Here is a 26,372-nt window from a genome sequence, read left to right on the forward strand (position 1 = left end):
ATCACATTAAGACTCAAAACTTTTGGTTTTGTTTCCCGCTCTTACATCCTGGTCTTTGATTCTGGCGGTTAGATCTCCGATGGGTGCAGCGCGATCTAATGCAGACCTCATTCTGTTCTGGATGTCCTTCTCTAACTTCAGCAGGTCTGAATACATCTGTTCCAGCCGGCCATCAATGAGGCCGGCCTTCGCGCTGTCGGGTACGGTGGCCACAGCGACTGCCGGGAGAAATAACATCATTTACGACTCAAATTTAATATGATACCTCAACCTCAGGCCATCCAAGAGGTAGATGAGTTTTTTTCTTCATCAGATTTGGAGAAATGCAGCATTACATCACTTGTTCACCAATGGATGCTCTGCAGTGAATGGGTGCCGTCAGAATGAGAGTCCAAACAACTGATAAAAAACATCACAACAATCCACACCACGCCAGTCCACAACTTTATGTCTTGTGAAAATCTGCATGTTTGAGCGAAAAAAATCCATCAAGGAGTTTTTAACTTCAAACTGTCGATTCCAGCTAAAATACGGGTCCATAATCCATAATAATGCTTCTTCCATTGATAAAGGTCATCCCCTGTTATCTCTCACATCAAAATATACTCACATATTTCAAACTGTTCTGGCTTGTAAACGGTACTTGATCTGTGCACATTTCTTAGACCCGATTCAGACCAGGTGACTTTTTCATCAGAGAAACCAAAATTATGGATAGAGAACTCGTATTTTAGCCAGAAGCAACAGTTTGAATTAAAAACATCTTATTTACCGATTTGTTTCTCACAAACACACAGTTTTTCTCTTCACAAGACAATAACTGATGGACTGGAGTGGTGGGGATTACTTGTGGATTATTGTGATGTTTTTATCAGCTGTTTGGACTCTTATTCTGACGGCACTCATTCACTGCAGAGAATCCATTGATGAACAAGTGATGTCTCATTTCTCCAAATCTGATGAAGAAACAAACTCATCTACATCTTGGAGCATATTTTCAGAAAAGATTCTTTTTTGAGTGAACTATTCTTTTAACTAAAACTAAAACCATTATTATTATTTTAAATTTTTTTTTACTTGAAATATATTAAAAAAAACATTAACTGAAATAAACTTAATGAAAATGTGAAGTGCTGCCTTATATTGTTGTTTTATATTTTAAGTTGAAGTACTAAAACAACTAAAACTTTTTACAAAAGTTTATATCTATGCAGTCATATTAAAAAAAAAAAAAGACAAAAACTAAATTACTGATAAATACATGATATATTTATTTATATCAGACCTTGTTTTACGAACTGCATGACTTCCACGGATGGTGTCTTGGCCTGGGCCTGTAGAGCTGACCTCGTCCTCTTCAGATCAGAGAAATCCCTGCTCAGACTGGATACGAGACAAAAAACACAGGAATGTTAAAACAGGAAGCAGCTGGGAGAACTACACCTGCACTTCCTGTGTCTCAGGAGCTTTCTTACCTGTCCACCTTGTTGATGGCGGCTGAATCGGGCGGAGGGATGAGGAAACACACTCCTGGGATGAGCTTGGTCTCTCCCGTGCTGGATTTCACCCCCCAGATCTCCTCTCTGGGATCAGAGACCAGCGTGACCTTGTCGCCTCTTTTCACAGAGTCCTGCAGCAGAGAAACGTATAGCATGCTTCATCCTCCACTGATGGCCTTTCTAATCTTTTGCAACATCACACGTCTTTACCGTCACTTTTGATCAATTTAATGCATGCTTGCTGAATAAAAGTATTAATTTCAGCCAGGAAAGGACGTTACCTTCTCAGTGCTCCAGTCACACAGGGCAATGGCGCTTATGGGATTGTTTGCAGTGCTCCGGCGCAAGTGTAGAGGAGCGATGTTGGTGCAAAGCTCTCGCAGATCCGCCAGACGCTGCTCGTTCCTCATGACGGACCTCTCTTCACCCTGCACACAAACACACGCTTATTAATTATACTGGATTATTAATATATTGCAGTGTGTGTGTGTGTGTGTGTGTGTGTGTTTGACCTCCAGAGTCAGCAGGATCTCAGGGTTGCTCATGTTGTTCAGCACTGATGGTTCGGTCGTGGATTTGATTCTCTTCAGTGACTCAGTGAACGTCTCCAAATCCAGCTGATACTGAGATTAAAACACATGCAATCGTTTCAGTAAACGCTCGTCTGAATCTCCTGCTTCTCATGTCATGTGTGTGTGAGCGTACCTTCTTGTATGCCTCCACGTTATCCAGGTGCGTGTCCTGACACAGGCACAGATTCAGGAATCGCTGCCACTCTCTCGACACATCTGCTCTGTACGACTGAAACACACGTGAAATCACCTTCATTCAGCAAATCAATGACAGCAAGACTCACTCAGAGCCAGTCAGGGTTTGAATGAATCAACGAACGAACAAGGAAATAACAAATAAATGAACAAATTCATAAACAAGAAAACAAATAGGCTGCACAATGTATAAATGTGTTAGTAACTGAATAATTAAAATGTCAAGCGAATTAATGATTAAATAAGTGAATGAATGAACAAATGAACTAATGAATGAACTGAAAAAAAAGATTGTTTGAATAAATGAACAAATGAATTAAATAAATGAACCATCAAGCGAAAAAACTAAAATTTAGAATTAAATAAATATATGAGTGAATCGATTAACAAAAAATAAACAATTTAATAAATGAATTAACGTTAGTGAGGGACTTAATAAATGAATGAACTGAAAAAATAAACAATAATAAATAATCAATGAATACGTAATAAAAAAAGACCTAATTATTCAATGAATAGATGAACTTGTAAGCGAGCTAGTGAATGAATGAATACCTTAACAGCGGATGACCCGGGGTGTTTGTCCTCAATGAGCACACTGGCGTCCTCCTGTAGTTTGCTCACTTCCTTCTCATGTGACAGCAGATTGTTGTTCTTAAACCTCTGAAACACATGCATAAAAATCATTCATAGGAAGACTGAAGTAAAGACTATCAAGAAGATATTTTGAAGAATGTTAGTAACCAAATAGCTGACGGTCGCCATTGAGTTCCATAGTATAGAAAAAGAAAATACAATTGAAGCCAATGGGGACCAGAAACCCACATTTTTAAAATAGGTTCAACAGAAGAATGAAACTCACACAGGTTTGAAACAACTTGAGAGTGAGTAAATAATGACATAATTGCCGCTTTAAATGCTGAGTTTGCGCTGGTGCTCACCTCGTAGTCCATGCGCACCCCTGCGCTGTCGATCATGCGCTCGCTCCAGTCTCTGCTGATGATCTTGTGCTGCTGTTCGCTCAGATAGAGCAGCTCTTTACTGCAGCTGTGCATGAACTCATAGAGAGACGCCAGATGTTGCCGGCGCTGCTCACTCGCCTTCTACGCAACAACACACACACACACACACACTCACTGCAATGGCACTTTACATGGCTTTATAAAAGCATTTCAGAAAGATTTCAGAAAGTCTTACCTGTAGATCTGCATACTTCTTCTGAAGAGCGGATGAGTTATCCTGTTAGGAAAGTCCACTGTATATTAGTAAATAATAATAAAACTATAAAATAACACTGTAATATAACTATAAGAATGTTATTGATGGTTGATAAAGTTGCATAAAATGGTACTTGACAAAAAAACCTAGGCGATAATGCAATTTACATGAAGGTTTCCTTTGTTTTCATATTATTTAACTACATTAGTCAACATTATCAAAGGATAATAAATGCTTTAAACATATATATTGATCAGTGATAGTTTAGCAGATACTATAACGAATGTTAACAAATGAAACATTTGAAAAAAAAATAAAAAGTACAAAAAAAAAAAAAAATGTTGGTAATAGAATTATCCTGTTATATTATAAAACTATTCTACAAGCACACGGTGGAAAGAAAAAAATGAAATAAATGAGTGTCATGCTAAAGGCACTTGGTTCTCATCCTGTGAAATCACTCAAATTAATCTGATTTACACAGAGCTAGTAAAAGTGCATGTGTGTGTGTGTGTGTGTGTGTGTGTGTGTGTGTGTGACTGACGCTGCTGCTCTCCAGGGCCGAGCGATACGCCTCCATCTGTTTATGCAGGATGTTATGGGCTGCGATCTGTTTCTCCACATCAGACAGAGTCGGACCGTAAACACCGTCCTGAATCAGCTTCTGAAACACACACACACACAAATGAAGCTTCTTCAGACGCTCTTGGCTTCAGTGCTGTCTCCAGAGCTGTTTGGAGATGAATAGAGCTCTTGGTGTTTCATGAAAGCTTCTTCAGATCTGTGTTTTGGTTTCCGGTGCTTTAAAGCAGTTTTCAATCTTTTAGATGGCATCAACCCTCAAACACGAGGCAGCTATATTATCTCTTGAAATGTATGAAGGCCTAATTTTAGATTTGAAAAAGTGATATTACAAATATGTCTAAAATATTATTTGGAAAATATTTAGTTTCTATTCAGTTATATGATTATTGTTTTTTTTTTTCTATTATAGAACTGTATTGTTATAATGATTTATTTATTTAACTTTTTTTCAAAATATATTTTTATTATATTTTTATTAATATATTTTGTGAATTTCTTCATTTGCTTTAATCTAACATTCATGTATTTTTATATAATTTATTTATTTACTTATTTGATCTGATTTAATTATTTCTTTGTTTTTGTTTTGTCCTTTAATCAATTCTTTAATTATTTATTTATTCATTCATTTGTTTTTAATGTAATTTATGTTTTTTAATCAATTTGTTTTATTTATCTATAAATAAATATATCTAAAATAATATTTAAAAACGTTTTTCTATTATAGTAGTTAATGATATAGAACTGTATGTATTTGATGATTATAGTTGTATTTACTTTTGGATCATATTTTTATTTATTTATTTTAAATGATTTCTTTGTTACCAATTATTTATTCATTTTATTTATTTATTTATTTGTGTTTATGTATATTAATCTTATTTTATTATTATTATTTTTGCATGTTTACATTTTTTACACTTCTCTAAAAAATTTTTTTCCTCTGGATGTTCTAGCACTGGTCTGCTAGTTTTTCACTTTTCCTCTCACTTTCCTCGGTTGCTCATATTGATGTTGTGGCAGTATTGTGAGTCACCTGTTTGTCAGACAGCAGTTTGCTCCAGTCGACGCCGGGAGGCAGGTAGAGCTCGTGCAGCTGGCCATACAGGTCTCTGTAGGTGCCGCAGTATTTGGACCAGCGCTCGTGCAGGTTACTCACGCTACACACACACATCAGAGGAAAGCGTTAGTGCTGAGCGCTCGCTCGAGTGTATGGTGTGTGTTTGTGTTTGTGGACTCACTCCTGCTCGATCTCGCTGGCCTGCGGGTGCTGCAGTTTTTTAGCTTTGCTGACGTCCATGAAGAGGTCCTTCAGTAAGATCTCGGCCTGAGACAGGTTCTCTGCAGCCGGACCCTGCTGTTTGAGAGGAGAGCCCGCAAGCTTGTTCTCCAGATCCTGATCAGACAAACAAAACAGACACGAGAGCTTCAAGATGCTGGTTTAACAGTTTAGCATGTGTGCTTCTGAACTAGCTTTGATTTATGAGACAAAATATATGAAATATCATTCATGTTTTGATATGATTAATGTCATTAACGTCTTATATCTTAAGTGATTAATGTCATCTTTATTAATTATAATATGATAAGCAACAAAATAAAAAAATAAAACAATTTAATTAAATATAAAATAAAGGCAAAATATATAAAATTAAATAAAAAAAAAAATTAAAAAAAAGAATTAAATAATACAAATTAAATAATGTACATAAATAAAATGTAAAAAGTAACTTATAAAATAAAAATAAAAAATAATATAAAATATAATAATCTAATTTAAAATATCATTTAAAAATATAAATAAATTACCCCTTTTATGTTTCACAGAGAAAAAAAAAAGTCACATGGACTGGAACCATAACAATGCTTTACTTGAGTCTGTATTTTCATTTGGCCTAAACATGAACTTGTTTTATACAGCAGGTTAAAATTTATGTGAATGTATATAAAATGTGTTTAAATAAAAATTACATTCTGCCATTTTAATCATCTAATGCATAATTAATAATATCATAAAAGTTTATGCATTTATAACAATACTTATAATAATTATATAAATTATATAATATAATTACAATTATTATTAGAATTATAATAATCTCCGTCAATACAGTGCTGTGAGTATTTAAGACATACTGCTGCTGCACAAATAGCATATATAATAACCCATAGCAGATCTATACAGGTGGAGCTGGGGAAGGTGGAGGGTTTCAGAGTAACTCTGAAAGCACGCTGCAAAATGCTCTAGTGAATGCTAACCAGCCATTTAGATGTAAGGCAGCAAGCTCATATATATATATATATATATATATATATATATATATATATACAGTATATATAGTGTATATAGTGTGTGTGAGCTTCTTGCCTCCAGCAGCAGTTTATCGGCCAACAGGACGTTCTTCTCCACCTGGTCGGCGTTCTGCTGTAGGCGTGTGTTCACAGTCAGCATGTCATTGGCCTGCGACCTGAACGGATGAAAACAAGAGAGAGAGACGTTCAGCGTCACCGCAGCACTATTAATATCCCATTCACATCTGCTCACGCTGGGACGCTTCACCTGCTGCAGAAACACTCAAGTACAAAAGACTCAAGTCTAATGCTCAAGTACATGTTTAATAGAGTGAGAGTCACTGTCAGCCAGTGATTGGTGGCTTGTCAAGCTCAGCAAAAGAAATGACATTTCATCAGAGTTCAGTTTCTACTTTCTCCATCACCCACATGAATCTACATCTGTCAATCACTCGCTCTGTGAGCTCATCTGTGTGTTTATTGTGCTCACATTCCTGCAGTCGTTTACGCAACCTCGTCACACCCTCCTGAGAGAGAGAAACTGAGATAGAGAGAGTGATTGACAGGTGTGTGGGCGTGTCTGTGGAATGTTGAGGTGGAACTCTGGGAATTCCTGCTCTGTTCTTGAGGAATCTCCGCTGATGCTGTATAAAGTCACACCCTGGATCTTTGTCTTTACACAATAAAGCCATTACAAGTCAAAGGCTGATTCATGCCAGACATTTCTGGGAAGGGATCTGGGCAGTTTTATGTGAGGTTTTATGCCGTTATTATTTCACTGCACAGATACTGAGAGACCGCATGAAGTATTTGTACTAAAACTTCATTTGTAAATATTCATGCAATGGCAATATTCACAATTTTAAAGAATGAATGTTTCATTAATTCAAAAGTTAAAAGGTAATTAAACATTTTGAAAAATATTATATAATACATACTATAAGATTTAAGAAATTTGACAAAATACAGCATTTGACACAACACTGTAAAAAAAAAGTTGAGCCAACTTAAAATTTTAAGGCAACCAGCTTCAGCAGATTTTTGAGTTTGCTCAACTTATTTTTGTGGGAGATTCTCAAATTTTTGTTGTATAAACTTAAAACGACAAGTTGAGAAAAATCTAAATTCTGCTGAAGCTGGTTGCCTTAATTTTTTTTTTTTTTTTTTTACAGTGAATATACAACAATATGCAACAATACATGTTATTGTAAATATTATATGATATATGATTCACCAGCTAAAAAATGAATGAATGAATGAATGAATAAATGGTTAATTCAACAGTAAAAAAAACAACAAAAAAAACTATTAAATATTATACTGTAGAGACTGAGACTGTAGAGACTGTACTTTTTAAAATTAATGTTAAAATTCATACAATGATCATATTTACCATTTAAGAAAACAAACAAACAAACAAACAATAAATAAATAATTAAATTAATAAATTAATAAAGTGAACAATGGGGAAAGCAGATTGAGAGTGTTTTAATAATCAGTAGGTGAAACTATAGTGACTGACCAGTGAAACTGACACGCCACAAACACCTGAACATTCAAACAAATGACAGCCGTCAGCTTGAAGGAAACTAATGCTTATTCTTCTGTTACATGTCGAGCTCAAACACAGAGAGATTTTCCTCATTCAAACGCAACAATTAACCATCGATCAATTAGAACAATCACTGACACATCAGCATGAGGAAACGAATAACTTACACTGATTAGCACACAATTAGATTTTGGATTAAACACATACCTCGTAACACACACACACACACACACACACACACACCCGGCGCTTTAAACAACACACCCATCTTTACACGGGCTGATCCTGAACACAAGAATGGCATACAAACAGCAGTTACAACCTCAGCAGGATACAAGGAAAACACAAACACGATCAGCTGGATCCACATCAGTGTCAAATAATAGACGTGACTCACTTAACATACAGAACACACACTGTACAACAGCTCTCTGTTCTCCGACATCTAGTCTACTGCTTCAGGTGGACAGGGAAAATATGGGACAGCACAAATGGCAATAACATAAATGCATATATAATATAATAAAATATTAAAATTAAAATAATATTAATTGTAAAATATAACGTATAAAATAAAAACAAAACATTATATTTGAAATACTAAATTAAATTATTTAATATTAAATTACATTTAAAAATTAAACATATAAAATATAATAAATATAAGATAAATAAAATAAAATGTAAAATATAACAAATTAAATATCTAAAATAAAATATAAATTATTCAAAAATTATATATATATATATATAATTAAATACACTTAATAAATTAATTTAATAATAATAATATATTAATTAATTAAAAATTCAAAAATAATATAAAATAAAACGTAAAATATAACTTATAAAATAAAAAGGAAAATAAAAAGTGCTCTGAAAAAGTGCCATGTAAATTAAACTGTTAATATTATTATTATTAAAAAATAAAATGTGCTTCCTTGACTTACACAGAATAATTTTTTTCTGTTTAACATTGCCGAGTATGTCTTAAGATGCCATCTGATGCCAAGAGATGCCATCAGACTAAACATGAACTTGTTTTATTCAGCAGGCAAAAATTTATGTGATGGTATGTAAAATTTATATTTTTAAATCACCTAATGCCTAATTAATAATGTCATAAAACCTGCATGCATGTGTAATAATTGCACAAGGGGTGTGTCTGCTGCTGTTGTCAGAGTCTGATAACTCATCTTCGGTCTTACAGCATCTAGTCTCTCCTGACGGTTTGTATATGACACATGAACTCGTTTACTCAGAATACGCAGTAGTTTAATGTCCCATCCCACACAGTACACACGACACACCACTAAACTGTCAACCAGTCACTCACTCTCATAACTAGTTGCCCTCACTAGCTGTCAGCTTTATGTCAGAATCCTGCACTCTGATTGGCCGACGCCATCAGTCCGGGGTCAAATATTCATCTGCAATGAGGCTTTCAGTAACACTTTATTATAATAAAGGCCCAACAGTTGAGAAATACATTTGTAACAGTATTTATTGCACTTTGATAATATTATTTAACACATAAAATATAATAAAAATTTCATTAATGCTTATTTGATTTATCCAGATTAATCTTTCAGTCCAACATCACTGAAAAAATGTGTATAACATTTTACAACAAGGTCCCAATAGTTATATAGCAATATATTTGCAACATTATTCATTAATCTGTGTTAATAAAATAAAATAAATGTGTAAAAAAAGAATCATAAATAAATTGTACTATAAGATCCCATTAGTTGAGCAATACATTTGTAAATGTATTTATCAAACACAATTGTTCATTGTTAATTCATGTCAGCTCAGGTACATTAAATAAAATTAACAGTAACTTTTGATGCATTAGTAAATATTGAAATTTTTTTTTTCAATGTCAGGTCATGTTAACAAATGCAATCTTATTGTCAAGTACTACCGGTTTTTCTTGTCACAAAATAAATTAATTTCAGTATTTTAGCTCCATTTGATGAATTTTTTGTCAATTAGTCACGTAATGAGCAAGATAATCAGGTACAATCATTATCAGCCAAAGACACAGATCAGCCCGTCATGCATTATTTTGCAATAACGCCATTTTCTCGGTACATTATCCCTAATAAAACATCCAGCTTACTCAATGACCCATGTGTGTGTGTGTGTGTGAGAGAGATACGGCCCTGCCCTGTCATAAAGATAAATCACACACTCCACATTATCTCACAAATCCAGTCAACTCACAGCTATAATGCATAAACAGCAGTCTGTTTCTATTCTAAAACACCTTTAGACAGATCTGCCATTCATTCAGGTGTGAGTCTCTGATCTAATGACCCATAATGCTCTTGCTACAGGTATAAACATCACATGAGAGTGAACAGAAACAAGAAATGATGGAAACTCACTGTCCGGCCTTGACAGGACTGTATTCCTTCTTCTTAAACATCCCGCGTGCTGTGTCTGCGATCCGTCTCTCCGTCTGTGTTTCTGTGCTGTCGAGGTCCCGTCTGTCTTGTGTTATGGTTGTCTGTCACCTGCTGTGGCTCCGCCCACTGAAACAGGTGTGTCACATTCAGGCGGTTCAGACTGGACGTACCTGTTCCTGCTCTCTGAATTCCTCCAGCAAACTCTTCCACTTCTGCACTCTCACTGTCCTCTGAAAACACCACCTCAACATCACCAGAAAGAGCTGTCATGTGTCAATGTCATGCTGATTTTAATGCATAAACAGATTATTTGAATGCACATTACTGTTCAAAAGTTCTTTTTAATGAAATTAATACTTTATTTCAGCAAGGATGCATTAAATTGATCAAAAGTGACAGTAAAGACATTTAGAGTCTTACAAAAGATTACTATTTCTGTTGTTTGGACTTTACTTTCATCAAAGAATCCTGAAAAACTAAATATATCACAATTTCTACAAAAAAAAATCGGCATATTAGAATGATTTCTGAAGGATCATGCGACACTGAAGACTGGTGTAATGATGCTGAAGATTCAGCTTTGAGCACAGGAATACATTACATTTTACAATATATTCACATAGAAAACTGTTATTTGAAATTGTAAAAACATTTCACAATTTTTACTGTATTTTTAAACCAAAAAAAATGCAGCCTTGGTGAGCAGAAGAGACTTATTTAAAAAAACATTAAAAGAAATCATTATTATTCCAAACATTTCAACCCTTATTCAAAAACCTTTCAGTGCAAGTTAACACATTAATGCACTTTGGATAAAAGCGTCTGCCATTGCATGAATGTTAATGTGCGGCAATGAGAATTATTGGGTCTGAAATGCACAGTAAGTATTGTGTTTGTTTGTGTGAACTTGACTTCATACATCTACTAAAATTCACCAGCAGATTCAATAACGCTAATGAAGAAAGGATCGTGCAGCGTCTGAGATCTCTATCTAAATATTAATCTGCTCTTACACCTGTATAACAGGTGTGTAAATGCATGAGTGTTTGGTGTGTGGTGGAGCAGGAATGCTGTCAGTCCAGTCAGATGAACATTAGAAACTCTCTCTCTCTGTCACTCCTCATTTATCATCAGAACTCAAAAGACGAGGCATTTAGCCACTCACAAACGACATACTTACAGTCTGTAACTAAGCTAATCGAGTCACAGGAAGGTAGCTCAATGCACAGTCACCTCTGACCCCTGACAGAAGAAACTTCATGTACTAGCGCCCTACAGACAGATGAAACACCTGAGGGACACATTAAAGCTAAATCTGCTCCGGCACACATGCGGTGGCGTGTTAGCGTGCTGTTCTCAGCATTAGCGCTGATCTCTAGATTGTGTTTAGGCCGCAGGGCTTATCAAATGAGTGTTTAGAGCCAAATTAACTATTTTGTCTGTATATTACTGTTACTGCCAAAATTCTTGTTTTTCAGTACAAATATCAAGGCCTTCTTAAATCAAGATGGATTTACTTAATCAAGAACATTTACAATGGGGTTAAAAAACAAACAACAACAACAACAAAAATGTTTTTCCTTTTAACTAAAGGACTAGTTCACCCTAAAATAAAAATTTGGTGAAAATGTAGTCACGTTCAGACCATCCGAGTTTGTTTCTTCATCAGAACAGATTTGGAGAAATGTAGCATTACATCACTTGCTCAACAATGGATCCTCTGCAGTGAATGGGTGCCGTCAGAATGAGAGTCCTAACAGCTGATAAAAACACCATAATAATCCACAATCCATAATCCTCAAGTATATCAGTTAATGTCTTGTGAAGCGAAAGCTTGTGTGTTTGTAAGAAACAAATCCAAAACAAAACAAACTTTTAACTTCAAAATGTTGCTAAAACATGAGTCTATCGATAATACTATTTATAATATTGCTTCCTCCAAATGAAAACGTTGTCTCATCTGAATCAGGACAGAAATATGCACATCAGTCTGGGGTCAAATATTCATGTGCAGGTTTTCAGTAATAGTTTATAATAAGGGCCCAATAGTTTAGAAACACATTTGTAAAAGTATGCATTAATCTTTAAAATTGTTAGTTATTATTACGTAAAAAAAAAAAAAAAAATTGTCTGAATCAGGAGAGAAATCTGCACAGATCAAGCACTGTTTACAATCTAAAACAGTCCAAAACAACTCTAAAGAAATATGTGGGTGGATTTTGATGTGAGAGAGAGACAACAGGGGATGGACGTTTTTTTACTTGAGGAAACGATATTATGGATTATGGACTCGTATTTAAGCTGGAAGCAGCGGTTTGAAGATAAAACTTGTTAACGATGGATTTGTTTCTTATAAACACACAGCTTCTCTCTTCACAAGACATTAACTGATTTACTAGAGTGGTGTGGATTACTTGTGGGTTATTGTGATGTCTTTATCAGCTGTTTGGACTCTCATTCTGACGGCACCCATTCAGTGCAGAGGATCCATTGATGAGCAAGTGATGTAAAGCTACATTTCTCCAAATCTGTTCTGATTAATCCTTTAAGTTTATCTGCATTGGCAGATATTTTTTTAATATCCACTATGACGTTAGAGAGCATCTGTACAGAATCACTGTCTGAAGCCATTGAAAGGATCAATGACTGTAAAAATAATCACAATATCAACAATCAGAATAAACATGTGAGTGTAACTGTACAGTAGATTGTTTACGGTTGCCAAGCAACACAGCAACTTGCCGCATCACTTTAGAATCTACTGAACATTCCAAACAGCTCGTCCAATCAGAATTTAGAATTTTGAACTATTATTTGAATTTGCTTTTAAATTATTTATTGGAATATAGTTTCACTGTTCATTTTTCTTTAAACGAAGACTTGTTTATAATAACATGCACATCTGTAAGGTTTTGAATTTTGAAGAAGAGGATTATCCTAGATAGCGTTACTAAATATTTATCCATATTCAACACATTTTAGATTATATTTGTTTTTAATGTTGGACAACACTGAATCTGGATTCAATCCAGTTATGCATCCACCCTACAAGCAAACACAGATGGATAACACACACACACACACACACACACACTGACTCTCACACTGATTAAAATAGAGACTAAGAGAGAGAGAGAGAATGTGTAATTAGACAGCGATTATGAACTTAAATATTAATAGCGTTCTTCGCATCATTACATCATCCTTTTACATCACAAAAATGTGACCTGACCGACACTGACCTCAAAAACACTTCAGTCACACTTGATCAGTCAACCCGATCTCATGGCAATTTGTACATATTTTACGAGGTAGCTAAAATCGTACAAATGAGGTTATACAAATGAGGTTATACAAATGTGTACGAACCGATCGTGAGATAGCGTTGGATAATGTGACAATACATATTGTCTTAGTTTTCAATATTACATCTAATGTTTTATCTTTTTAAACCATAATTTTTAGTCTTAGGTCACTTTTTTTTTTTTTTTTTTTTTTTTTTTTTACAATAAATTACATTTTGCTTTTATTTCTATATTATTGCCTTCAGTAGAGGTGCATTATAGCTAATTTGTTTCATAATCTAATGAATTGTACATAAACACTGATATTTTCCTGTTTCCTGTCAATCTGTTGTAAAAGCGCTATAGAAATAAATGTGACGATTTTTACGTCTAATCCAATGACATTCAGACATGAAGTAGGCCTATGTTTTAAGTATAGTGCATATTGCACTGTACAGTAACAAACGCTATGAAAACATGTGACTGTTCACCAGCATTCAACAGAGATGCATTTCATCCTCAGATTAAATCAGCCTGTCACTTTCACGTCATACTGATTAGTTAATCTACTGTACATTCACGTCAAAGAAAATACATAATCAGTTTATTTAAACAATACTGTAGCAAAGAAGAGATGAGGAGATGATATTTGCTGACCCTGCAGAGTATTAGACAGGGTCAGAAATGAACCGGGGAAAAAGAAAGCCACCAAAAGTGACCAAAAAAGGCACAGACATTTTTCCATATAGCTAGTGAATCAGCCTGACATCTAACATTCAATGTATTTTGACATATGATATTAATCATCTATAGTTTCAGCAGGAGTCTTGTTGAATGTGGTGCCAGTTGAAGAGATTGTGTTCCCTTTTTTCATGAAAACAAAGTAAAATCTGCTTTAAAAATCAGTTTCTAGGTTGAAAAATGTCCCTCCTTAATTACTAAAGGTCCATTATGAAACCAGTTTTTAAGAGTTCATTAATCGTGAGTCACAATCGCGAAGTGAATTAAACCGGTATCGAGTGAGGAATGCTTGACCGGTCCGATATGTGTGACATCATGAGTTTATTTGCATACTAGGATCTGCAATCCTCCGTGCTCTGTGCGAGTGGAAATGCGGTTTATTGTGTTCACAAGACATACTATTGAAACAGGTGTGTCTCCTTCACACCCTACACAGGAACTTAACACACATACACACCTACATACCTGCGTCCGGACAGCACACACACACACACACACACACACACATGTAAACTGTAATCATGATCAAACGCTGCTCACATGCCGACCGCTGTTGCTATAGTGACCGAACGCCGACCGAACGCCGACTGAACGCTGACCGAACGCCGACCGAACGCCGAATGAACTCCGAAGTCGCGCAAATTTGCCAGGATGCATGACAGAAACTGCTTGGCTTGAAAATAACTTCTGTACGAATAGTGCTTTAAATATCGCTATGCTTTGCGAAATTTCGCTAATGTGACTGCATATTAATTTCTACGATCTGCCTTACTTACTGTTATATTTAGGGGTGGGGTTATGGGCGGAGCTTCATTCTTTCATTTCGTTTTTTTTTTTAATCTTAAATTGTTTACGATTCGCATCGTACAAAGTCATACAATATCGCCACCTCTTAAAGGTATTGTTCACCCAAAAATTTAAATTTGCTGTTAATTTACTCACTCTCCCATTTAAGATGTAGATGACTTTTCTTCCGTAGAACAGCAAAGAAGATTTAACTGAAACCATGAGTAGGCTAACAGCAAATTTTCATTTTTGGGGTGAATTATCGCTTTAATTTGTACAACTTTATTCTTACCCCCTCGGTTATGATTATATCAAGGTTATATGGTTAGGGGCGGGGCCTCATTCTTACTTTTTTGAATCGTAAGCTTTCCTACGATTTACATCGTAGGAGTTAAGACAAAATCATCACCTCTTAAAAATAGTTAAATTTTTCTGTTCCATGAAATAAAAGCATGTACAGTTTTATAATAGAAAAAAATATATATAAAAAATTAAATAAATAAATAATGATAACATCACACAGAAACATGATAAACCGATGCCAAGTTCATACCTGTTCAGGTTTTTCTCCAAATAGTCTCGATGCCCTGCAGGTTCTGCTCACAAACACAAAAGAACAATTTTACTGTCATTCAAGACTAAACACACAGCATCTGCATATGTATGTAATGGTGTGAGATGATCTAACACACACTCATACACTCATACACACACAGCACACTTCTACAGGGAGAGACTCGTCCCAGATACATCAGTCCAGCTCCACCAACTAATTACAGAGGATTATAAACACAGAAAATGATTTAATTACACAGATAATCAGATATTTATATCGTGTGAATAAAACACGAGTGCGGGTTAACTGTGTGAATAACTGACAGTTTTTCATGCACTTTTGAGATTTTGGGCTATTTTGTTTCCATAAATATGTCTTCTTTCAGACTATAGTGGAAATAAAACACCCAAAGTACACATATAAGTGTTTTTCTTATTTGCATCTGTAGATTTGAATAACAAAACATACTGTATCTTTAAAGGCCATTTTCTCAAAATGAGTTTGCTCGTCCACTTCAGAAGCACTTACAGATGCCACATTTTACAGTTTTATTCTTATCTATAGTCTGAAGGTTTTTACCGAGGGGTTTATTTATATTATTCAAACTGATTTATATAACATTTTATTCCTTATTTTTCTGGCTGTTGACCAGTGTTGTTAACTAAAACTAAAACTAATACCAGGGCTTTTAAAGATTTATGTCATTTTCTGCTAACCAAAATAAAGCCAGAATAGAATAGAATAAAAAGTTGCTCTGACACCTAACTAATAAAATAAGTCAAGTACTAAAATGACTAAAACGAAAAAAAAAAGCTAAATAAATATTCTGAAAGTAAACAACAAAATTACTTAATTAATAGAATGAAAACTGAAAATATTAAAATAAAAGATAATACTATTATATATATATATATATATATATATATATATATATATATATATATATATATATATATTAGTGCTGAGCAACGATTAATCGCATCCAAAATAAAAGTTTTGTTTATATAATATATTTGTGTGTACTGTGTATATTTATTATGTGTATATAAAGACACACACATACAGTATATATTTTGAAAAGATTTACATGTATATATTTATTAATATAATTTATATGATATATAATATATTTAATATATAATCATAACACATTTTTCTTAAATATATACATACATGGGTGTGTATTCATATATACATAATAAATACACACAATACACACACATATATTATGTACACAAAAACTTTTATTTTGGATGCGATTAATCGTTGCCCAGCACTAATATATATAAATAAATGTTAGTAAAATAACACTTATTGACAGTATTTTTGGATTTATATATTCACAATCCCTTCTGTAAAAAATACTCTATGTCAACAAACAAGAATTTTAAATATATTTATCCGATGTTCAGATTTATGTTCTGAAAATATTTGCAAATTAGTGCATATTCAATTAGTCATTTTTCATTTACATATTTAAATATTAATTTGCCTTTCAGAAAACTTAGTTTTGCCTAATAGTCTAAAAACTACTTAGTTAAATTTGACTTTATTCGCCTTTGTGTCTAGAGACTGTAAAATACTAAAAAAAGAAGATGTATGGTATCAATTACCAACTCAGATTGGTTCATAGTTTTTGCTGTGGTAGGAAAATTAAAAGAATAGTGAAATTTCACTGGAAATTTTGGTATCTGCACTGTAAAAAAAAAAAAAAAAAAGTTGAGCCAACTTAAAATTTTAAGGCAACCAGCTTCAGCAGATTTTATACAACAAAAATTTGAGAATCTCCCACAAAAATAAGTTGAGCAACTTTTTTTTTTTTTTTTAACAGTGTGTTAACATAGCAACATTCTTTTAACCATTCAAAAATATTTTTAGAGAACTGCATATTTTGATCGTCTAAGTGGACGTTGATGATTATCCAGCTCTCAGCGTCTGTCATCTGAGCATCCACCCGTAACAATGACATTTATTAGCAGCAAATAGCAGCGTTTGAAGAATGCAGCGCTGCCTGATGTGTGCCAGAGGTGAAAGTGTGTAATAACATCAACAATAAAAACTTATCAGCACACAGTGAAGGCGATGTGTGTTGTGAAAGTGTGAGTTTCTCAGTAGAGGGTGGGTTGGCTGATGGTTTATGGCGGAGGTCTCGTCGTTTAAAGCTCAGAAACCTATCAGCCTACCTACACCTACATCTTGTCAGTGCACTTCACTTTTAATGTCAGCAAAGTCTGAAAGATACCTTCAGCTGCGATGAAAGTGATACGTTGACATAACTTTAAAAAATTTAGGAAACCCGTTGCCTTAAAATTATTAAGTAAATAATAATAATAATTTTAAAAAAAGTTAAGTGAACTTGACAATTCACTCAATTTAAGTTAAGTCAACTTATCACTTTTTACAGATCGCTCTTGTGTCGTGCTACTCATATTTCTGGCAGTATTTACTCTAGTATGGCATTGGAAATATGCTCGCCTCACCCTTCACCTCTGCAGAACGCAAGATATGAGGCACAATCTCATGAAAATCTGTCCAGATCAACATGAACTGAACAACACCATTAACATTTTCATGATACTCAAGGACCTCTTTTAAACTCCAGATTGTCATTATTTTTAAAACAAAAAAACCTAGAGATTGTAAAATTTTTATAATTCCTGGTAGTATTTGCTGTCTTGCCCTTGATTTTTGCTGACTTAAATAAAAATATTGCATATTGCATCAGCGAGAGTAAAGGCAATCTCAAACATTTTGGATGCATTATGATAAATGTTTTCTTACATAACAGTCGGGAGATTTTGCAAGAAGATAGTGTCACAAATGCATTAAAAAAGTAAAAATAAATGCATTTGTAAAATCTCATTTGTAAACAATTTTACTTAAAATGAACTAATAATGCACAATATACATCTACAGAATCTAATAATCTTAATTTTGCCTTCAAAACATTTTTTTAATCAAAATTTGCATCTGTTAATATAGTTAATGCATTGTGAACGAACATAAACATGAACTATTTTTTAGTAACATTAACTAATATTAATGGTAAAAATGTACTGCATTAATGCATTAACTAATGTAATCAAACAAGACCTTACTTTTATTTTTTATTTACTGTAATTCTGACATTTATAAGCCTAATAGTTTTTTTTTCCAAATCAAATCAAAAATTGCATCTGTGAATGTTAGTTGCACTGTGAACATCAGTTTTTATTAACTAACATTAATAAATGCTGTAAAATGTATTACTCATAGTTAGCTAATGAGACCTTGTTTTAAAGTTATTTTCTTTATATGTAATGTGACTTGATGTTGGAGTGAAATTCATCAGTAAGGTGTGGATCTGTGCTGATGAGTGACACATTCATGCATGAAAGCCTCTTTAAGAGTGTGGGTTTAAAATCTTTTCAGTCGTGCATGTTGAGAATTTCTAACCTTTAAAGTTGGCATGAAATGTCAGCAATGAATGAATAAAGCAGCTCTCGTAGTAAATTACAAACGTAGCACAGGATTGTGCAAGGCTGAGTCTCATGAAAGCGGTCAGGAACGTGCTTGGGTCATACTGCAGTTCACCTCAAAATACAAAGAAAGAACATAACATTACATTTAGAGAGTCAGAGGTCTACTGTAATGTGAAAAATAAAAGAACTGCATTATTTAAATTGTCATAATTTTTAATGCACTAATAAACTTAATTTATGCCGATTAAAAATGTATAAAAAATAAGGCACCCATAAAATATTATATATATATATATATATATATATATATATATATATATATATATATATATATATATATATATATATTATTTATATTCCTCATTTTCATTCACTTTTAAATTAAATACTAAAGTAACAAACTAAAACTTTTTATTTTAGTTATAAATTATATAGGTTTTAAAAAAATAAGAATGACAATGACAAAACAAACAAAATTGCAAAAACGTTACAATTAAAATTAAAACAAAGTTAAAAAATAAATGAGTTCAACATATTAATAAAATCTTAAATTATTAATTATTTAAATAGTTTTGTGTATTACAGTTATAAAAATTTGAGAGTAAAATGTGCTTAGATTTTACATAAATAAATTTAAAAAAAACTTTTAACGGACAAGAAATAGCTATCATCTTCTTTATGTAAGATATAACCTACTTTCTGTTACTATTTTAGGGTGGAAAAAGACCTATTGTAAACAGGCAATAAAATGAAGTAAAACCAAAACAACTAGATTTAGTCATCAAAGTTGACTGAATGAAGCTGTAATGTGGTTTCGAGTGAACTACTAATTAGGTGTCTGAGTAATTATAGTTCAAGAGAAGAGTCTTTATTTGCATACGTGCACTTGACACATACTTGCCTGTCGTTTCCACAAAAAAAAAAAAACACACAAATTCGCCTGTATAATAACAGAGAAACATTTACGGCATGAGACTCGTCGTTCTTGCTGTACACTGCTGTTTATATAGAATAATTATCCATGACCGAGAAGAGTGCAACGCTGATTTCACTCACCACCACTAGAGGACGCCACTGATTAATAACATAATAATGCAATAACGTGTCATTTGGATACAAGTACCACAGTGAACAAACTAATAAACCAGGTTAAACTGGAAAAAAAAAGTTACTGAGAACCATCGCAAACTCTTCTGTAGGATTGTGGAAAATATCAGCATGCACAGATGCACACCTTGTAAAAACACTGAAAATATGATTCTGTTCACCTTTGAAGTACTATTTTATACAGTTTAATTGACTCACAGACAGCATATAAGAGTAAATAACCTGGCACTAAAACATAAAATATAATATAAAGACAGCGGCTAGTTACACTAAGTGCAAATAGCACATTTTCTTAACGATAGATACTATTTACACTAAGTGCAAATAGCAATGGATTCTATTTGCACTAAGTGAAAATAGTAGTATTTTTAACGATATGCTATTTACACAGTGCAAATAGCTATAGATTCTATTACACTATGTTAAAATAGCAAGATTTTCTGCTGTTTATACTACTTATTGCAAATTGTGGCAATTATCTGCACCTCAATATTGTAGTACATTATAAAACAGTACCCAATAATAACGTAATTATAGTTTTAATTCAAATTAGGCTATTAAATGGATGTCACCTTATTGAGACAATAAAGCCCTCCCTACACCTACCCTAACCCTAATACCTTATTTTCAACTTTATGATAATTTCCTTCATTTTTATTGAAAATAAATGCCTTTCCGATGCAATATGAGATTTGAAAAGGGAGAAAAAACAAGTTAGGCAAAAGGGGGGTTCGAACTCGGGTCAATCGCGTCAAAAAGCACTCGCCTAACCATCCACGCCACTGAAACTGATATTGAATAAGCATCTTTTTGCAGTGTTGACTATCCCAAACACACGTTGGTAGGCGGAGTTAATATAAATAGCCTCTGCCAACAAAGCTGGCTATTTGCACTTAGTGTAAATAGACACTCCGAAAATGGCAATACCTACCTAAGACCAAGTAAAGAAAATGTAAGGAACAAAATGAACTTGAAGGGAACATTATATGTCAGTATGCTCTTATTTTCCAGTGCAAATGTCTAAAGATTCTTAACTCAAAAAACATTTAGTCGAGAAACAAAATGACGTGAAATTGTTCAAATGAAGTGAGTTTATGATTAAAAATAAATATCTGCTATTGGGGTCAGAAAAACAACTTAATTCAAAGGAGAAACTGGTTTTCATATCCCATATGTCATATCTGTTCTTGTTTTAAGCATAAACTCACCTAATTTAGTCCAGTTTCTCAGAAAACATTTTTTTATCTCTTCATTTTGCATCTCAAGTCAATTTATCTTGAACTAAGGCTGTTTACACATTTGTATTGGAAAACACAACAAAAACACAGGTAAATGTTGAAAAAAACCCTGAACATTCCTCTAAGACTTTATGCTCTGATTTGAGAGTCTTATAAGATCTTAATTCCTGTAAGGGCAAACTACAACTTTTTAAGAGAAACCCAAATGAGGATTTCTGGATGGAAACAGAAGCTTTTGACCAGCAGGTGTAATAAATATATATATAAAAAAATAGTAGCAAAAAAAAAAAAAAAAAAACAGACTGCTGTGACTCCGCTTTCATTTTATGATGAATATAAAGCAGTGTGTGTGGAGGACTGACTGTGTGTGTGTGTGTGTGTGTGTGTGTGTTTCTCTGATCCGGCCTACAGGATTAAAGGGGTGAGAGGAGGCTGTGAGAGACAATCCTCACATCACAGACAGACCACTAACAGTTCAGCAGCTCAGCTGAGGCTGTGTTTGTGGAGATGGGCCTGCGCTGGCTGTGGAGGCACCGGGTGAGCGCTTTACTGCTGGTGTTAGCGCTCCTACTGCTCCTCACGCTCCTGGCCACACACTCACTGCAGACCAACAGGTGAGAGACTTTAGCTAGCAGAAAACTAAACAAATGAAATAAGTTTACATTTGCATTTGGCAGATGCTTTTGTCCAAACAACGTACGACGCATTCAAGGATTCAATACGATGCTGGCATTACTAAAGCGTCTGGGTTCTCTGCAAGTTTATTATTGTTAATTAAAACTAAAACAATAATGTTGTTACTTAAAATAAGATAAACATTAACTGAAATGAAACAAAATATAGAAAAACTTATTTTCATTTACTAGTTTAACTTGATAAACTAAAAAAAAATAATAATAAAACCAAAAATGTAATACACTAACAAAAAACTAAATTACTAAAACTTTAGCAAAATTAAAATAACATTAATTAATTATCATAATATAGTTTATAATAGTTTTATACAATATTGAAAACTAGTTTCTGAATAATAGTTGAAGCAACACTGAAGGTTAAAAAGGACAGTATCTAAAGAGCGCTTTCAAACTAGGTCTGGAACAAATTCTGTTTAATTAACTAGAATTAGGTTTGTTTGCTTGGTTTTGAAAGAGTTTTCTCAACACAAGGTGCACATCACGTGGTTTGGTTTCTTTGGTTGAAAAGCTGTTTTACGAATTGAGGTGTTCACTAGGAAACCACACTGTAAAGTTGACCAGAAAACAGGACATTAGGATTCACAAACATGGTTTGAAAGCAATCCGGCCTGGTTTTGTGTGAAGTGCTTATGAGGACATTTAATTTGCCTGTTTTATTATGTGCTACTTGCACACTGGAGTAAGTTTCTGCTGAATCAACTCACATCCCTTACATCTGTTGCACACATAACACATTTATGTGGTTCAAATCCAATGAAAAAACTAGAAAGAAAGAAAACTGGTCAGCTGATACAGGAGAAGGCATCTAATCAGATGTTTGTCCTACAGAACCTATGATCTGAGACCTACAGCAGACAGAAGGAACCAGAGAAGAACTGCTGAGAAACACACGTCACCTCTTACTACAAACACACACCAACCACCCAAACACACACCAACAGCCAGAGCTGAGCGACGGGGAGTTCATCCCCCTGTGGTCTTCCTGAAAACACACCGGACCGGCAGCAGCACCGTGCAGAACATCCTGTTTCGACTCGGGGAACGAGAAAGCGCCACCTTCGCCTTTCCCTCCCACACGTACCAGTTTAACTACCCAGACAGGTAAAATGAGCACAGTGCGTGATGTACATCACATTTCCAACAATGTGTCAGTATCTACATAAGTTTAATTACATGTTAGAGTATTACCTGTTCCCATTCATCTCAGAGGTGTTTTGGTGCAGGATCTTCTAGAAGTGCATGCCCTGCTGCTGCTGTTTTTGGTCCCAAGTAGCTGAAAACTCTTCATTAATGAATATTCTGGGTCAAAGATAACAGGCGGAGAATAATATGAGTCTGTTTCACCATGGTGCTAACTGGACCAAGCTAATCAATCTAAGGCACCAAATGACAAAGATAAATCCATAAAAGCCTCCAAAACACATTAACCACAATACAATGAAATACTTACAGTACAATTGATATGTTGCTTGCAAATTGGATTGTTAGCATACACAGCTACATTTGAATGGAGAAAGATGAATTTTGACAGCAAATTAGTTACAGCATAGGGCTAACTTGGCCATGCTAAACATGCTAATGAATCACCAGAAGACAATTTAAGTCCATTTCACAATCTGAGGAACCTTTTTACATTTTTATAAGCCTCCAAAAAATGTAAAACTTTAATATAATATAATGAAATACTCATGATTTATGCAAATTGTTTTGCTAGCATACACAGCTACTTTGAATGGCTGTAAATGCAGAAAGAAAAATATGACAGCAAATTAGCTACTGAGTCTTTATGGTATTCATCATTTAGCTACCCATGCTAGGTCACCAAAAAACAATAGTATAGAATCACCAATGGATGGCGCCCTAAAATTGACCTTAAAAAACACTGCATACAGTATATCACTACACTGGAAAAAAGATACAAAAGTTGTCACTGGGGCAATACCCTTCTAAAAGCTACTACTATGTACACTTTAGGTACTAATATGTACCTTTAAGGCACCAATATGCACCTTTTAGGGGTAAATAAAAGTTGTAAAACTTTTTTTTAAAGGGTACTGCTACAGTGACATCTTTTGCACCTTTTCTGATAGTGTAGGGTGGATGGATCAAGTCAGTCAGTCATCAATGTATTCTTGACCTCCCTCTTCAGACCATTAACGACTGTTCAAAGGTTAATTAGCTTTAAACCAAACAAGTTCTTCACTCTTGCTCTCTCTCGGTCTTAGATTCAGAGCGGCGTTTGTGGACGAGCTGCCCGAGGGTTCATCTCAGTTCGACTTGCTTTGCAGTCACATGCGTTTGGACCTGAGGGAGGTGAGGAAGGTGATGCCCCAGAACACTGTCTTCATCACGCTCTTGCGAGACCCAATCAAGACCTTTGAGTCGGTCTTTGGGTACTACACCTCCACTGTCCCAGCGTTCTTCATTGCGCGCCGAGCCGCCGCCAACGAAGGCAAATCTGCGCTCTCTGTGTTCCTGGACTCTCCGGAGATCTTCTGGGACCCGAAGGAACCTGGGAACGGTCTTGCCAAGAACCCAATGAGCTTTGACATAGGGCTCAACAACCAGAAGTGGAACGGCTCCTGGCCGGAGGACTTGGCGCAACTGGAGGAAGCATTTCACCTGGTGATGATCGCAGAGCATTTTGACGAGTCCCTGGTTCTCCTGGGGGCTCTTCTCGGACTGGAGTATGAGGATTTGGCTTACCTTCGGCTCAATGCTCGTGCCGGCAACAGCGTGACGGAGCTGGATGAGAACATGCGGATGAAAATGCGATCGTGGAATGTGCTGGACACGCTGCTCTACGACTTCTTTGTGCAGGTGTTCTGGGAGAAGGCGGCTCAGTTTGGGATGGAGAGGTTGAAAGCGGAGGCGGAACGGCTCAGGGCCTTGACGGAGAATATACAACGGAAATGTGTGTCCAGGGCTGAGGTTCCTCCAGGAGAGCTGGAAGACTTGCTGCGCCCATGGCAGACGGAGACGGCCACTATCGTGGGATATGAGGTGTGGGGGAACCTGTCGCTGCAGGATCAGGGGTTCTGTATTCGGATGATGCTTCCAGAGCTTCAGTATCACTCGCACTTGTACTTCAAGCAGTATGGTAGAGATATGAGAGCCGCTCCAGCCGAGTGAAACCTTGGACCAGGTGGGCCCATCTCAGGCCTGGTCTTGGCTAATGGGAATCCATCAACTGTTCACAGAGCAAGTCTGGTGGAGTTGAACTAAGATGGAGCATTGCACCATCAAAATGCAAATCCTGGATAAAACAGGATAGCAACACTCCTTCCCCAAACAGTGGTCTACATCAATGTCCTGGAGAACCCCAAACAATACACATTTTGGATGTTTCTCTCATCTTGGAGTTTTTACTAACAAACTGATGAGTTGAATCAGGTGTTTTTCATTAGGACAGTGTTGTCCAATGATCCTGCTCCTGAAGGGCCAATGTTCTGCAGAGTTTAGCTCCAACACACAGATTAGCTGGTTCAGGTGTTTTATTAAAGTTAGAGCTAAACTCTGCAGGTCAGTGGCCCTCTAGGAGCAGGATTGGACACCACTGGATTAGGAAGACAAACTAAATTTGCAGAGTTGAGGGTACTCTAAGACCAGGATTGGGAACCACTGGTCTACATTGATGACCTAAACATGAAACTGATGGGAGAAACATATTAACTTGCATTTCCACAAAGATCTGCACTGCGATAACTATTGGTTATCTGTACGACACTTACAGCCTTTGGTGTAAACCATGGGTGTCCAATTCTGCTGAGGGTCACTTTCCTGCAGAGGTTATGCTGCCTTCACGTGTTACTGGAAATTTCCTACTGCCCTATTTTTAAGTCAGAATTATGAGTTTGCATTTGAGTGCTTTGTTGTTGGGAAGAATAGGAATCATGGAGGACACCAGGCTCATTCTTGCCTATTCCTTGGGAAAAAGCAAAAATGTTCTGAAGATATTTAATCAAGATCCAATGTATTTTGAATAAAATGTAGCGTCCCATTCTTTGACAACCATATAAACGTTAACTGCACTATTGTATACATTTACCATACTAGATTCTAAAGTTTCAGTCGAATAAATGCTGTTTTCGTTATGTAAAATAATACAATATGCATCAAACGGTTATTTATATATACGTAAATATATAGATGGCTGTAATGGCAAGAGAAAGAAAAG

At 35.0% G+C, this 26,372-nt stretch overlaps 2 protein-coding genes across 2 annotated transcripts in view; one reads left to right on the top strand and one right to left on the bottom strand.

The window, feature by feature from the left end:
* The window catches only part of evplb (envoplakin b), a 30,968-nt gene extending 7,483 nt beyond the window's left edge, over positions 1-23,485 (bottom strand). The window contains exons 1-17 of the mRNA XM_058771382.1: positions 23,384-23,485; positions 19,130-19,267; positions 15,692-15,734; positions 10,307-10,570; positions 6,438-6,537; positions 5,311-5,465; positions 5,106-5,229; positions 4,029-4,148; positions 3,464-3,505; positions 3,208-3,369; positions 2,822-2,929; positions 2,205-2,300; positions 2,012-2,122; positions 1,781-1,927; positions 1,476-1,630; positions 1,286-1,383; positions 46-218 (exon numbers count right to left, since the gene is read on the bottom strand). Coding sequence (XP_058627365.1) covers positions 46-218; positions 1,286-1,383; positions 1,476-1,630; positions 1,781-1,927; positions 2,012-2,122; positions 2,205-2,300; positions 2,822-2,929; positions 3,208-3,369; positions 3,464-3,505; positions 4,029-4,148; positions 5,106-5,229; positions 5,311-5,465; positions 6,438-6,537; positions 10,307-10,347 — 1,632 coding nt within the window. The 5' untranslated portion in view covers positions 10,348-10,570; positions 15,692-15,734; positions 19,130-19,267; positions 23,384-23,485. The remainder of the gene's footprint in view (positions 1-45; positions 219-1,285; positions 1,384-1,475; positions 1,631-1,780; positions 1,928-2,011; positions 2,123-2,204; positions 2,301-2,821; positions 2,930-3,207; positions 3,370-3,463; positions 3,506-4,028; positions 4,149-5,105; positions 5,230-5,310; positions 5,466-6,437; positions 6,538-10,306; positions 10,571-15,691; positions 15,735-19,129; positions 19,268-23,383) is intronic.
* LOC131537758 (galactose-3-O-sulfotransferase 2) lies at positions 21,988-25,504 on the top strand. The gene is made up of 3 exons (XM_058771384.1): positions 21,988-22,114; positions 23,024-23,296; positions 24,421-25,504. The coding sequence occupies exons 1-3, from the start codon at positions 22,008-22,010 to the stop codon at positions 25,325-25,327; spliced, it is 1,287 nt and encodes a 428-aa protein (XP_058627367.1). The 5' UTR covers positions 21,988-22,007; the 3' UTR covers positions 25,328-25,504.
* Positions 25,505-26,372: the final 868 nt, after the last annotated feature.

This window comes from Onychostoma macrolepis, chromosome 03, assembly GCF_012432095.1.
Source record: "Onychostoma macrolepis isolate SWU-2019 chromosome 03, ASM1243209v1, whole genome shotgun sequence".
Classification (NCBI taxonomy): Eukaryota; Metazoa; Chordata; class Actinopteri; order Cypriniformes; family Cyprinidae; genus Onychostoma; species Onychostoma macrolepis.

Bases quoted from the DNA above. Each gene is read 5' to 3' on its own strand.
- LOC131537758 (XM_058771384.1), top strand. From the start codon at position 22,008: ATGGGCCTGCGCTGGCTGTGGAGGCACCGGGTGAGCGCTTTACTGCTG. The intron at 22,115-23,023 runs GTGAGAGACTTT...TTTGTCCTACAG, and splicing joins CACTCACTGCAGACCAACAG to AACCTATGATCTGAGACCTA. The intron at 23,297-24,420 runs GTAAAATGAGCA...TCTCGGTCTTAG, and splicing joins CAGTTTAACTACCCAGACAG to ATTCAGAGCGGCGTTTGTGG.